General features: G+C 47.4%; 1 protein-coding gene across 1 annotated transcript in view; it reads right to left on the reverse strand.

Moving 5' to 3' along the window:
* LOC119776812 (gastrula zinc finger protein XlCGF57.1-like) overlaps nt 1–9,259 on the reverse strand; it is a 30,136-nt gene extending 20,877 nt beyond the window's left edge. Inside the window, exons 1-2 of the mRNA XM_038275430.1 lie at nt 8,977–9,259; nt 1,698–1,873 (exon numbers count right to left, since the gene is read on the reverse strand). Coding sequence (XP_038131358.1) covers nt 1,698–1,873; nt 8,977–9,040 — 240 coding nt within the window. The 5' untranslated portion in view covers nt 9,041–9,259. The remainder of the gene's footprint in view (nt 1–1,697; nt 1,874–8,976) is intronic.
* Between the last annotated feature and the right edge of the window lie 4,735 nt (nt 9,260–13,994).

The raw sequence follows: 13,994 nt of genomic DNA on the forward strand, positions 1-13,994 counted from the left end.
CTCAGGGGCATCAGCACCATCAGCACTGCACGGAGACCCTCAGGGGCATCAGCACCATCAGCACCGCACAGAGACCCTCAGGGGCATCAGCACCATCAGCACGATACGGAGACCCTCAGGGGCATCAGCACCATCAGCACGATACGGAGACCCTCAGGGGCATCAGCACCATCAGCACGATACGGAGACCCTCAGGGGCATCAGCACCATCAGCACCGCACGGAGACCATCAGTGGCATCAGTGCAGACTGTAGAAGAGCCGCAGTGCTGCTATCAGTGGACTTTAGTGCAGCTTTAGACGCTGCTGATCAGTTAACACCTTCTGGTCAATAACTGGTTTAAATCCTGTTCTTCTCGCATCAGTAGGCATCTTTACATCAGAGACCACAGAAATCTCCTTCCCAAGGGGACAGCTTATGGCTCCGCCTACAGGCCATAAAACAGCCAATCCGATTTTATGTCCGATCCAACAGAAATCGAACTCTGCACCTATTGCACATTATCGGGCATCAATGCTGCTGAACGTTTAACTTTTAGCCTTTTAAGTGTTCATCTCATTTCTATTTTCAATAACGCATTTTTTGCACAAATGCCTATTTGCACTGAACCACTGCAACTTGCACACTGTCTCTTATCCTCTGCACTGTTCACACTTTGACCACTGCTGCACTTTTTGTATTTTTGTATAACTTGTGCCATTTGAAATATCAATGCAACGTTCATAAGCTGTATGTAACGCAATTTCGTTCTGTATGCACTCTCTGCATAAAAAATGACAAATAAAGAAGTCTAAGTCTAAGTCTAAAATGGTGCCTCAGAGGTGTTGGTGTTTAGTGCTGATTGACAGTCAATGGGGAGGGTTTCCTGCAGGGGGCAGCGTAGCTCTGAGATAGAGACCAGGTCTGTTTTAGTGAGACTGCGCAACAATTCAGCAGCAATTTCCTGGGTCTGACAGGAAGAGAGGCGCGGTTACAAAGTAAAACACAAAATACTAAATGAAATCTGTTAATCTGACGGTGAAAGCTTGGAGTCACACACGGCGTTAATAGTGAGAGAGGAAGACGGCAGCGATGGAGGACCACCAAGCTTTAATGTTTAGATGTTTTTATCAATGAAATGCATTTGAAGGTTGAAGTTTTTTACGGTCATTAAAAACACTGATATGAAAACAACTGGAATAATTTTTCTAACAGCAGCACTGCAGAAAAGCTCATCCGTCTCACCGCATATCATGTAGTCTCTATTCACGCAAAACGCCGTATGGACAGGTTAGCATTTTGAGGCTACATTACATCCATAAATAAAAACTGTGAAAAATGCATTTTTAATGTGTGATGGATGTAATAGTTTTCACTTAGCAACCTCATTTTATTTTATTTTAACTGTGGAACATTAACCTGATCCTGAACATTATTAAACGTTTTCTATGATAAAGAAATCTGACAGAAAAATGTGATTTAATTTCTGAATATGAGCGGATATTTGGCAGATATAAACTGAATGGATTCAGCAGGATCTTCCTGTTGCTGATGTTTGCTCTGATTTGTTCTAGTGATGCTTTAGGGACCCTGAGAGAGGAGGAGGTCTACGACCCGACAGACGAACACTCATCAGGGATCAGTTAGACTGGAGTTAAAGATCGGCCTTAAAAAGCCTGAATCAGTTCATCTCTAACCTCCAGCCTCCTGCTGCTCCTCCTGCTCACTGATGGGGAGCTCCATGGTTTCCTCTTTAGTCCAGGGATCTTCTGGCTTTAGCTGCTCTTCTTTCATCTGCAGAGGTTCTGGTTCCTCTTGGTCCAAACTGGAATTCCTCTCCTGTTTCCAGAGCTGCTGCTCAGAGAAATCCTCCTCTTTTCCAACCTGCAGGAGGTCTGGAAAGACAAACACAGGAGAAAGACGTAATGTTGGAGGTTAGAGGAAGGAACTAATGCAAATAAAGATCATAAAGCCTTAAAAGTTTTAAATCTGATTAAACTACTTAAATACAGATTCAACTTTTAAATTGCAGCCTTTAAATCTAAAAGGGAAGGAGTTAATCCTGTGATTCAATGAGTCTGAATTATTTACATATAAGCTGGTGAGGATCGTCAGTCATCCCAGAACAGGTCCGCGGGGTGGGGGGGTGGGGGGGGGGTGGGGGGGTGGTGGGGGTTGGGTTGGTTAGCCTGTAACACCAGCTAACCGTCTATGAAGGGGGGTCATTAGCGGTGATTACTGGCCTGGATGAACAGGAGAGACGTTTTGTCCCCTGCATTAGGATGGGGACAGCAGGTACTTTGTCCATTAGGTGTAGAGGACAAAGGACCTCACCTAACGACCCCCCCTTTCATTGCAGACTAACTCACAGACGGCCCATCCTGAGGGGCGGGGCCGTTCTTCTGGTTCTATCTGAATGTTTTCTAACCTAAAGCGAAGCTTTGGTTTTTGGTCCAGCTATGGAGCCTGGAACTCCACACTATTCCTGACATCTTGAATTGGAAAAGCTTCCTGGAAACATGGAAACAAAGTCCACTGGATTGTTTTTACTTTTGGAAAATCTTGAAATAACTAAAAACATTTATTTTCTGTGATAATTTGAAAACTTTGATTAAAAATATTAATTTAACAACTAATAAAAAGTCCAGTTTTCTCTCTAGAAGCAATCAGGGTCTCCTGGCCTCATCAGGTGGTTCCTACCTATGGTTCCTAGGCTAGTGTCTCCAGGTAGCCTGATGAGGGCAGCGTTAGTATCAGGTGGTTCCTACCTATGGTTCCTAGGCTAGTGTCTCCAGGTAGCCTGATGAGGGCAGCGTTAGTATCAGGTGGTTCCTACCTATGGTTCCTAGGCTAGTGTCTCCAGGTAGCCTGATGAGGGCAGCGTTAGTATCAGGTGGTTCCTACCTATGGTTCCTAGGCTAGTGTCTCCAGGTAGCCTGATGAGGGCAGCGTTAGTATCAGGTGGTTCCTACCTATGGTTCCTAGGCTAGTGTCTCCAGGTAGCCTGATGAGGGCAGCGTTAGTATCAGGGGGTTCCTACCTATGGTTCCTAGGCTAGTGTCTCCAGGTAGCCTGATGAGGGCAGCGTTAGTATCAGGTGGTTCCTACCTATGGTTCCTAGGCTAGTGTCTCCAGGTAGCCTGATGAGGGCAGCGTTAGTATCAGGTGGTTCCTACCTATGGTTCCTAGGCTAGTGTCTCCAGGTAGCCTGATGAGGGCAGCGTTAGTATCAGGTGGTTCCTACCTATGGTTCCTAGGCTAGTGTCTCCAGGTAGCCTGATGAGGGCAGCGTTAGTATCAGGTGGTTCCTACCTATGGTTCCTAGGCTAGTGTCTCCAGGTAGCCTGATGAGGGCAGCGTTAGTATCAGGTGGTTCCTACCTATGGTTCCTAGGCTAGTGTCTCCAGGTAGCCTGATGAGGGCAGCGTTAGTATCAGGTGGTTCCTACCTATGGTTCCTAGGCTAGTGTCTCCAGGTAGCCTGATGAGGGCAGCGTTAGTATCAGGTGGTTCCTACCTATGGTTCCTAGGCTAGTGTCTCCAGGTAGCCTGATGAGGGCGGCGTTAGCATCAGGTGGTTCCTACCTATGGTTCCTAGGCTAGTGTCTCCAGGTAGCCTGATGAGGGCGGCGTTAGTATCAGGTGGTTCCTACCTATGGTTCCTAGGCTAGTGTCTCCAGGTAGCCTGATGAGGGCTGCGTTAGTATCAGGTGGTTCCTACCTATGGTTCCTAGGCTAGTGTCTCCAGGTAGCCTGATGAGGGCGGCGTTAGTATCAGGTGGTTCCTACCTATGGTTCCTAGGCTAGTGTCTCCAGGTAGCCTGATGAGGGCTGCGTTAGTATCAGGTGGTTCCTACCTATGGTTCCTAGGCTAGTGTCTCCAGGTAGCCTGATGAGGGCAGCGTTAGTATCAGGTGGTTCCTACCTATGGTTCCTAGGCTAGTGTCTCCAGGTAGCCTGATGAGGGCAGCGTTAGTATCAGGTGGTTCCTACCTATGGTTCCTAGGCTAGTCTCTCCAGGTAGGCTGATGAGGGCAGCGTTAGTATCAGGTGGTTCTTACCTATGGTTCCTAGGCTAGTGTCTCCAGGTAGCCTGATGAGGGCAGCGTTAGTATCAGGTGGTTCCTACCTATGGTTCCTAGGCTAGTGTCTCCAGGTAGCCTGATGAGGGCAGCGTTAGTATCAGGTGGTTCCTACCTATGGTTCCTAGGCTAGTGTCTCCAGGTAGCCTGATGAGGGCAGCGTTAGTATCAGGTGGTTCCTACCTATGGTTCCTAGGCTAGTGTCTCCAGGTAGCCTGATGAGGGCAGCGTTAGTATCAGGTGGTTCCTACCTATGGTTCCTAGGCTAGTGTCTCCAGGTAGCCTGATGAGGGCAGCGTTAGTATCAGGTGGTTCCTACCTATGGTTCCTAGGCTAGTCTCTCCAGGTAGCCTGATGAGGGCAGCGTTAGTATCAGGTGGTTCCTACCTATGGTTCCTAGGCTAGTGTCTCCAGGTAGCCTGATGAGGGCAGCGTTAGTATCAGGTGGTTCCTACCTATGGTTCCTAGGCTAGTGTCTCCAGGTAGCCTGATGAGGGCAGCGTTAGTATCAGGTGGTTCCTACCTATGGTTCCTAGGCTAGTGTCTCCAGGTAGCCTGATGAGGGCAGCGTTAGTATCAGGTGGTTCTTACCTATGGTTCCTAGGCTAGTGTCTCCAGGTAGCCTGATGAGGGCAGCGTTAGTATCAGGTGGTTCCTACCTATGGTTCCTAGGCTAGTGTCTCCAGGTAGCCTGATGAGGGCAGCGTTAGTATCAGGTGGTTCCTACCTATGGTTCCTAGGCTAGTGTCTCCAGGTAGCCTGATGAGGGCAGCGTTAGTATCAGGTGGTTCCTACCTATGGTTCCTAGGCTAGTGTCTCCAGGTAGCCTGATGAGGGCGGCGTTAGTATCAGGTGGTTCCTACCTATGGTTCCTAGGCTAGTGTCTCCAGGTAGCCTGATGAGGGCAGCGTTAGTATCAGGTGGTTCCTACCTATGGTTCCTAGGCTAGTGTCTCCAGGTAGCCTGATGAGGGCAGCGTTAGTATCAGGTGGTTCCTACCTATGGTTCCTAGGCTAGTGTCTCCAGGTAGCCTGATGAGGGCAGCGTTAGTATCAGGTGGTTCCTACCTATGGTTCCTAGGCTAGTGTCTCCAGGTAGCCTGATGAGGGGAGCGTTAGTATCAGGTGGTTCCTACCTATGGTTCCTAGGCTAGTGTCTCCAGGTAGCCTGATGAGGGCAGCGTTAGTATCAGGTGGTTCCTACCTATGGTTCCTAGGCTAGTGTCTCCAGGTAGCCTGATGAGGGCAGCGTTAGTATCAGGTGGTTCCTACCTATGGTTCCTAGGCTAGTGTCTCCAGGTAGCCTGATGAGGGCAGCGTTAGTATCAGGTGGTTCCTACCTATGGTTCCTAGGCTAGTGTCTCCAGGTAGCCTGATGAGGGCAGCGTTAGTATCAGGTGGTTCCTACCTATGGTTCCTAGGCTAGTGTCTCCAGGTAGCCTGATGAGGGCAGCGTTAGTATCAGGTGGTTCCTACCTATGGTTCCTAGGCTAGTGTCTCCAGGTAGCCTGATGAGGGCAGCGTTAGTATCAGGTGGTTCCTACCTATGGTTCCTAGGCTAGTGTCTCCAGGTAGCCTGATGAGGGCAGCGTTAGTATCAGGTGGTTCCTACCTATGGTTCCTAGGCTAGTGTCTCCAGGTAGCCTGATGAGGGCAGCGTTAGTATCAGGTGGTTCCTACCTATGGTTCCTAGGCTAGTCTCTCCAGGTAGGCTGATGAGGACAGCGTTAGTATCAGGTGGTTCTTACCTATGGTTCCTAGGCTAGTGTCTCCAGGTAGCCTGATGAGGGCAGCGTTAGTATCAGGTGGTTCCTACCTATGGTTCCTAGGCTAGTGTCTCCAGGTAGCCTGATGAGGGCAGCGTTAGTATCAGGTGGTATCTACCTATGGTTCCTAGGCTAGTGTCTCCAGGTAGCCTGATGAGGGCAGCGTTAGTATCAGGTGGTTCCTACCTATGGTTCCTAGGCTAGTGTCTCCAGGTAGCCTGATGAGGGCAGCGTTAGTATCAGGTGGTTCCTACCTATGGTTCCTAGGCTAGTGTCTCCAGGTAGCCTGATGAGGGCAGCGTTAGTATCAGGTGGTTCCTACCTATGGTTCCTAGGCTAGTCTCTCCAGGTAGCCTGATGAGGGCAGCGTTAGTATCAGGTGGTTCCTACCTATGGTTCCTAGGCTAGTGTCTCCAGGTAGCCTGATGAGGGCAGCGTTAGTATCAGGTGGTTCCTACCTATGGTTCCTAGGCTAGTGTCTCCAGGTAGCCTGATGAGGGCAGCGTTAGTATCAGGTGGTTCCTACCTATGGTTCCTAGGCTAGTGTCTCCAGGTAGCCTGATGAGGGCAGCGTTAGTATCAGGTGGTTCCTACCTATGGTTCCTAGGCTAGTGTCTCCAGGTAGCCTGATGAGGGCAGCGTTAGTATCAGGTGGTTCCTACCTATGGTTCCTAGGCTAGTGTCTCCAGGTAGCCTGATGAGGGCAGCGTTAGTATCAGGTGGTTCCTACCTATGGTTCCTAGGCTAGTGTCTCCAGGTAGCCTGATGAGGGCAGCGTTAGTATCAGGTGGTTCCTACCTATGGTTCCTAGGCTAGTGTCTCCAGGTAGCCTGATGAGGGCGGCGTTAGTATCAGGTGGTTCCTAGGCTAGTGTCTCCAGGTAGCCTGATGAGGGCAGCGTTAGTATCAGGTGGTTCCTACCTATGGTTCCTAGGCTAGTGTCTCCAGGTAGCCTGATGAGGGCAGCGTTAGTATCAGGTGGTTCCTACCTATGGTTCCTAGGCTAGTGTCTCCAGGTAGCCTGATGAGGGCAGCGTTAGTATCAGGTGGTTCCTACCTATGGTTCCTAGGCTAGTGTCTCCAGGTAGCCTGATGAGGGCAGCGTTAGTATCAGGTGGTTCCTACCTATGGTTCCTAGGCTAGTGTCTCCAGGTAGCCTGATGAGGGCAGCGTTAGTATCAGGTGGTTCCTACCTATGGTTCCTAGGCTAGTGTCTCCAGGTAGCCTGATGAGGGCAGCGTTAGTATCAGGTGGTTCCTACCTATGGTTCCTAGGCTAGTGTCTCCAGGTAGCCTGATGAGGGCAGCGTTAGTATCAGGTGGTTCCTACCTATGGTTCCTAGGCTAGTGTCTCCAGGTAGCCTGATGAGGGCAGCGTTAGTATCAGGTGGTTCCTACCTATGGTTCCTAGGCTAGTGTCTCCAGGTAGCCTGATGAGGGCAGCGTTAGTATCAGGTGGTTCCTACCTATGGTTCCTAGGCTAGTGTCTCCAGGTAGCCTGATGAGGGCAGCGTTAGTATCAGGTGGTTCCTACCTATGGTTCCTAGGCTAGTGTCTCCAGGTAGCCTGATGAGGGCAGCGTTAGTATCAGGTGGTTCCTACCTATGGTTCCTAGGCTAGTGTCTCCAGGTAGCCTGATGAGGGCAGCGTTAGTATCAGGTGGTTCCTACCTATGGTTCCTAGGCTAGTGTCTCCAGGTAGCCTGATGAGGGCAGCGTTAGTATCAGGTGGTTCCTACCTATGGTTCCTAGGCTAGTCTCTCCAGGTAGGCTGATGAGGACAGCGTTAGTATCAGGTGGTTCTTACCTATGGTTCCTAGGCTAGTGTCTCCAGGTAGCCTGATGAGGGCAGCGTTAGTATCAGGTGGTTCCTACCTATGGTTCCTAGGCTAGTGTCTCCAGGTAGCCTGATGAGGGCAGCGTTAGTATCAGGTGGTTCCTACCTATGGTTCCTAGGCTAGTGTCTCCAGGTAGCCTGATGAGGGCAGCGTTAGTATCAGGTGGTTCCTACCTATGGTTCCTAGGCTAGTGTCTCCAGGTAGCCTGATGAGGGCAGCGTTAGTATCAGGTGGTTCCTACCTATGGTTCCTAGGCTAGTGTCTCCAGGTAGCCTGATGAGGGCAGCGTTAGTATCAGGTGGTTCCTACCTATGGTTCCTAGGCTAGTGTCTCCAGGTAGCCTGATGAGGGCAGCGTTAGTATCAGGTGGTTCCTACCTATGGTTCCTAGGCTAGTGTCTCCAGGTAGCCTGATGAGGGCAGCGTTAGTATCAGGTGGTTCCTACCTATGGTTCCTAGGCTAGTGTCTCCAGGTAGCCTGATGAGGGCAGCGTTAGTATCAGGTGGTTCCTACCTATGGTTCCTAGGCTAGTGTCTCCAGGTAGCCTGATGAGGGCAGCGTTAGTATCAGGTGGTTCCTACCTATGGTTCCTAGGCTAGTGTCTCCAGGTAGCCTGATGAGGGCAGCGTTAGTATCAGGTGGTTCCTACCTATGGTTCCTAGGCTAGTGTCTCCAGGTAGCCTGATGAGGGCAGCGTTAGTATCAGGTGGTTCCTACCTATGGTTCCTAGGCTAGTGTCTCCAGGTAGCCTGATGAGGGCAGCGTTAGTATCAGGTGGTTCCTACCTATGGTTCCTAGGCTATGTCCCCTTTCCAGGTAGCCTTATGGGGGGCAGCGTTATATCAGGGGTTTCCTACCTATGGTTCCTAGGCTGTTCTCCGGGAGCCTGATGAGGGAAAGCGTTAGTATCAGGGGTTCCTACCTATGGTTCCTAGGCTAGTGTCTCAGGTACCCTGATGAGGGCAGCGTTAGTACAGGTGTTCCTCCCTATGGGGTTTTCCTAGGCTAGTGTCCTCCAGGTAGCCTTGATGGGGGCAGCGTTAGTATCAGGGGTTCCTCCCTATGGTTCCTAGGCTAGTGTCTCCAGGAGCCTGATGGGGGCAGCGTTAGTACAGGTGTTCCTCCCTATGGTTCCTACTAGTGTCTCCAGGTAGCCTGTGAGGGCAGCGTTAGATCGGGTGGTTTACCTAGGGTTCCTAGGCTATGTCTCCAGTCCTGATGGGGGCAGCGTTAGTACAGGTGGTTCCTACCTATGGTTCCTGGCTAGTGTCTCCGGTAGCCTGATGGGGGCAGCGTTAGTATCAGGTGGTTCCTACCTATCCGGTGTAAGATGATCTGGGGGATCCTGGTGAAATCCAGCAGTCTGTGCTGATCATCCATCTTCTCCTCCTCGATCTGATCTAATCTTCCTTTAAACTCTGGGAATGTTTCTCCAGCAGGAGTTAACTGCTCGCTGACAAACTCTCCTTCCAGCTGGACTCAACACATTCTCACTGCAAACACTCACACATTAGCAGCCTCTCTGCTAGCACACGGAAGCTAATGCTAACAGCTGCACAGTCAGTCCTTTCTTTTATTTTCCTCCTTCTGCTTCTTCTTCTTCTTCTTAACGCAGCAAACATCTCACTGCTGCCACCTTCTGGATTAAGTCAGTATTTCATAATCCAGTCCGACTGGAGGAGTTTTCCAGAACATTTCAATTTATAAAATTGATTCTACATTTATGTTTATATGTGAGAGCATTAATTTAGTTTTATTAAAAGCAGATTAATATAGATGGTAGACTGGCAACTGATCTAATTTTGATATTTCAGATTCACAAATGGAGATTTTCCTCATCTTTAACTTTTCCCATATATATATATATATATATATATATATATATATATATATATATATATATATATATATATATATATATATATATATATATATATATATATATATATGTATATATATATATATATATATATATATATATATATATATATATATATATATATATATATATATATATATATATATATATATATATATATATATATATATATATATATATATATATATATATATATATATATATATATATATATATATATATATTTTTTTTTTATCCCTTGGAATACATCAGACATCTCGGTCCAGAAGAGTGCAGTTCTAGGAACAGCAGAGATACTGGCAGAACCCTGAAGCTCCCAGGCCTCTGGTAGAGGACCCCAGCTTGGAGGGAAAAGGGGGGAGACCGCCTGCAGTGGGTGAGGAAGAGTTTTTATTTTCATGTATCTTTGATGTATGTAGGCCCGCCCTGCGATGGACTGGCGTCCTGTCCAGGGTGGACCCCGCCTCTCGCCCATAGACAGCTGGAGAGAGACACCAGAACCCCTCGCCACCCCACTTAGGACAAGCGTGTCAGATAATGGATGGATGGATCTGGGGGCCCAGACAGGATCCACACCTTGTTGCTGCATCAGCTGCTTTCTCTCCATGAAAGCTGGTAGAACAAACATCCTGCAGCTGCTGAAGATCAGGAGCCATCCTGAATGGCTGAGAGCCAAACTGCACTGAATGCTCACATATAAAGAGGATAAAGAGGCAGTGAGAACAGCGCGTGGCAACTTAAACCGTGCCATCAGGAGAGTCAACCCAAGGAAGGCCCCAGGGCCTGATGACATACCTGGGCAGGTGTATAAGGAGTGGTCAGATCAGCTGGCTGGTGTCCTCACAGACATTTTTAACACCTGGATGGACCAATCCATAGTGCCAGCATGCTTCCAGTCTGCCTCCATTATTCCAGTCCCAAAGAAGCCTCAGGTCGCCTCCCTCAATGATTAGCGGCCTGTCGCTCTGACTCCCATCATGATGAAGTGCTTCCAAAGGCTGGTTAAAGAACACATCGTCTCCAGTCTGCCGCCAACATTCCACCCGTTCCAGTTCGCCTACCGACGGAACCGCTCCACTGAGGACGCCATCTCTGCTGCTCTCCACCTGAGCCTGGCACACCTGGAGGAGAAGAACACCCACCATGGATGCTGTTCCTGGACTTCAGCTTTTAGCACCATCAGCCAATGATCAATGATCCCTCATTTCTGAAACCATCTCATATGTTTAGGAGCAACAATGCAGGGACACAAAGGAGACAGGAAAAGGAGAGGATAGTGCAGCTGGGCTAGAGGCAGGAAGGCAGAGTGAGGGAGAGACAGGAGTGGAGCAACAGGTAGAGTAAGTCATACCAGTAGATTCTTCATTAGAGTCCACAAAAAAAGTTGAAAAATTAAATCTTTTGCTTGTAGTAAATGTAGTTCAGTGGCGTTGAGTGACACTGTAACTTTTCCTTCTAGGGAGTTGAGACTAGGGACACAGCTGAGAGACTCTGAGTCAGTGGACAGAGAACAGAGCCAAATCAGCCAAAATTCATAGACCCTGAAGCTCTAGCCAACAGAACTTTACATTTCCAAGAAAAGTGGTAGAAGGAATTTCCCTGGCTGCATTATGATGCAGTGAAAAAGGGCATTTTGTGTTTTTACTGCATGGCAATTTACCAGGACAAACTCACACCATGTGGTGCAAAATCTGAACCCGCCTTGATCACTCCTGGATTTAAAAATTGGAAAAAAGCATTCCAAAAACTTAAAGCACATGAAAATAGTCACACACATCGTCATGCTGTTTCTGTGACTGCACAAGAAAGTCCTCCTATAAATGCCCCATTATCCAGAACTCAGCAGGGTGGCAATAGGCACTGTCTGGAGGAAAGTGTGAGCTCCATAAAATATTTGGCACGGCAGGGACAAGCTTTGAGAGGGCATGACGATGATGACAGCAACTTGTATCAACTGTTGAAAAATCTGGCAGAAGATGATGCCCTTCTGGCGAAGTGGTTGCTGAGGTCTCAGAAGGAATACCACAGATACTGAATGAAATCTTGTGTTCATGAGCAACCGTATTGTCAGTGAAATAGCAGATACAATCAGAAACCTACCAATTTTTGAGTTTGCAATTATTAAGGATGGAACACAGGACATTTGTGGGAAAGCATCTGTCTGCGTTACATTGACAGTGACATGAAGAGTTTATTGGCATGTACTCAGTTTCTGAAGCAACAGGAAAAGCCTTGCTGCTGTTGTTAAAGATGTGCTGCTCAGATTAAACTTACCAATGCATGGTTTACGAGGTCAAACTAATGATGGAGCAGCCAATAAGTCTGGGAAGCATGCAGGTCTACAGGCACTGATGAAGCAGGAGCAGCCACTAGCACTTTTAGTTCGCTGTGGAGAACACTGCACTAATTGACCTGCACAGAAAGCTTGCTTAGCCTCAGTTCTGATCAGAGACGCATTGGACTGGGTGGACCAGCTTCGAGTTCTTTTCTCTCAGTCAGGGAGGTTTAAGGCCATCCATGCAGCAACAGCACATACAGAGAATCCATCGTGCACTGCAATAAACCCCTCTGCCCACAAGATGGGCAGCACGGAGCAAAGCAATCAGAGATGTTTGGTCACAGTACTGGTCAGTGCTGGCTAGCTTGCAGGAGATGGTTTCTGGTGCCTCAAACACAGCAGCCACTGCTAATGGACTGCTGGGGCAGTTTGGGAAAGGTAAAACAGGGTCTCATCCTTGCTTCACCTGTGATTGATGAGCTTGAATGCCTGAGCATCTCTGAAACCATCGCTGGAATGAGGACTGCTGGGAAAGTTGTTCAGACTTCAGGCTAAAAGAAATCAAGTTTCAACACTCTGTTTGAAAAGGCGAAGGCTGAGGTTCAGTCTTTGGGTTTTAATCACTGTTACAGAGAAGGCCACCCCCCCAAAACGCTTCACTGAAGGAGCTAAGACATCAATGTGCCAAGGATCACTGCACAGGTGAAAGTATTGGATGCTGTAGATGCACAGCTCACTGGGCTATTTAACCAGGAGGACTTGCTGACTTGGAAGAGACACTTCTCAGTGGAACGATTGATGCTGCAGTCATTGGGAAATACCCAGAGTTGAATAGAGGGTTACTTTTACTGCAACTTTCTATGTTTAGACTGAACTACTCCTTTAGCAACAGCGCAGAAGCTGCAGGGATCATCGGTGGACTTCCTGCAGAGGTCTGTAGACTCTTTGGGCCAGTGGAAACTCTGGTCAGGTTGCTTTTGGTAGTCCCAGTTTCCTCCTCTGAGGCAGAGAGAAGTTTCAGTGCACTTCGTAGACTCAAAACGTCCAGTAAACTTGATTTACTGGACAAGAAGTCAATTTGCAAGGCAATTTGTTGCTGCAAATGAAAGACGGAAAAACATTTAGGCTCTTTTGCCTGAGCCAGTGTTTGCCATCCATTTACGTGTCAGACACATTTTTGGCGACTTATAAACGCATGGCTGTAAAGTGCAATTGTTCAGAAGCACAGAGGTGTTGATCTCTACCGAGGGTTATGAGGCCTATAAACAAATGAGACAAAATAAAATCAACAATGCTTGGTAAGCTGAATATATCTTTGCTAACTGCTTTTCCAACAGTTAAAGCTCACTGTAGTCAATGAGATAAAAGCTTGTCTATTAAATGTGTATTTATTGTTGGTAAATATGTCTTCATTTTTTATTTGGATTAATTATTCATACAGTTCAACAAACTGAATAAGCATATTCTGATTGTATTTTCTTGTTTTACTGAATGTTAAAGTGTGAATAATTAATTGACTACATTATCTGTGACGGTTCTTTCATCTCAGAATTAGTTTGATCAAAGAGATGCTTCTATGGTCAGCCAACCTATATAAATTCATGTTTGACCATTATTGCAAGTTTGACTAAATAAAACATATCAAACTTGTGTGGCCTACTGAACTGTTTTTAATTTTAAACTGAAATATTAGATTTTCTAGTGTGATGCAGACACTAAATATGAAGAGCTGAAGCCCTGAAAGACGCCTCCCTTTGCTCAATAAGACTCCAGTCATTTTGTTTGGTCATCTGCTCTCATCTTATCAACAAATGCATTATGTACATTTTAAATGCATTATTTTTGCAAGACACATTTATAAAGGAATAAAGTAAAAGATTAAATAGCCTTTTTTTAAGTAGCGTACTTAAGATATGTTTCTGTTGAATATTTACGAATCTCAGATTTCCAACATGTGTCCCCCCCAATTGTAAACATGTCCTACGCCCTTGGCCACAGCCAATGCATTGAACTGGTTGCATCCAATCGCTGATCAAGGCAGCCAGACCAACATAGTTGAGCCCAGATCTGCTTTGTGGAAAACTCTGCACAGAGCTCCGTGTGTCATTGTTACCAAACTTCACAAAGCCTTAACTTCAGGAATAGAATGACTGCATGCTCTTTGCTCTTTGAATCCA

Source organism: Cyprinodon tularosa, unplaced genomic scaffold (assembly GCF_016077235.1).
Source record: "Cyprinodon tularosa strain WSP-4 unplaced genomic scaffold, ASM1607723v1 ctg958, whole genome shotgun sequence".
Classification (NCBI taxonomy): domain Eukaryota; kingdom Metazoa; phylum Chordata; class Actinopteri; order Cyprinodontiformes; family Cyprinodontidae; genus Cyprinodon; species Cyprinodon tularosa.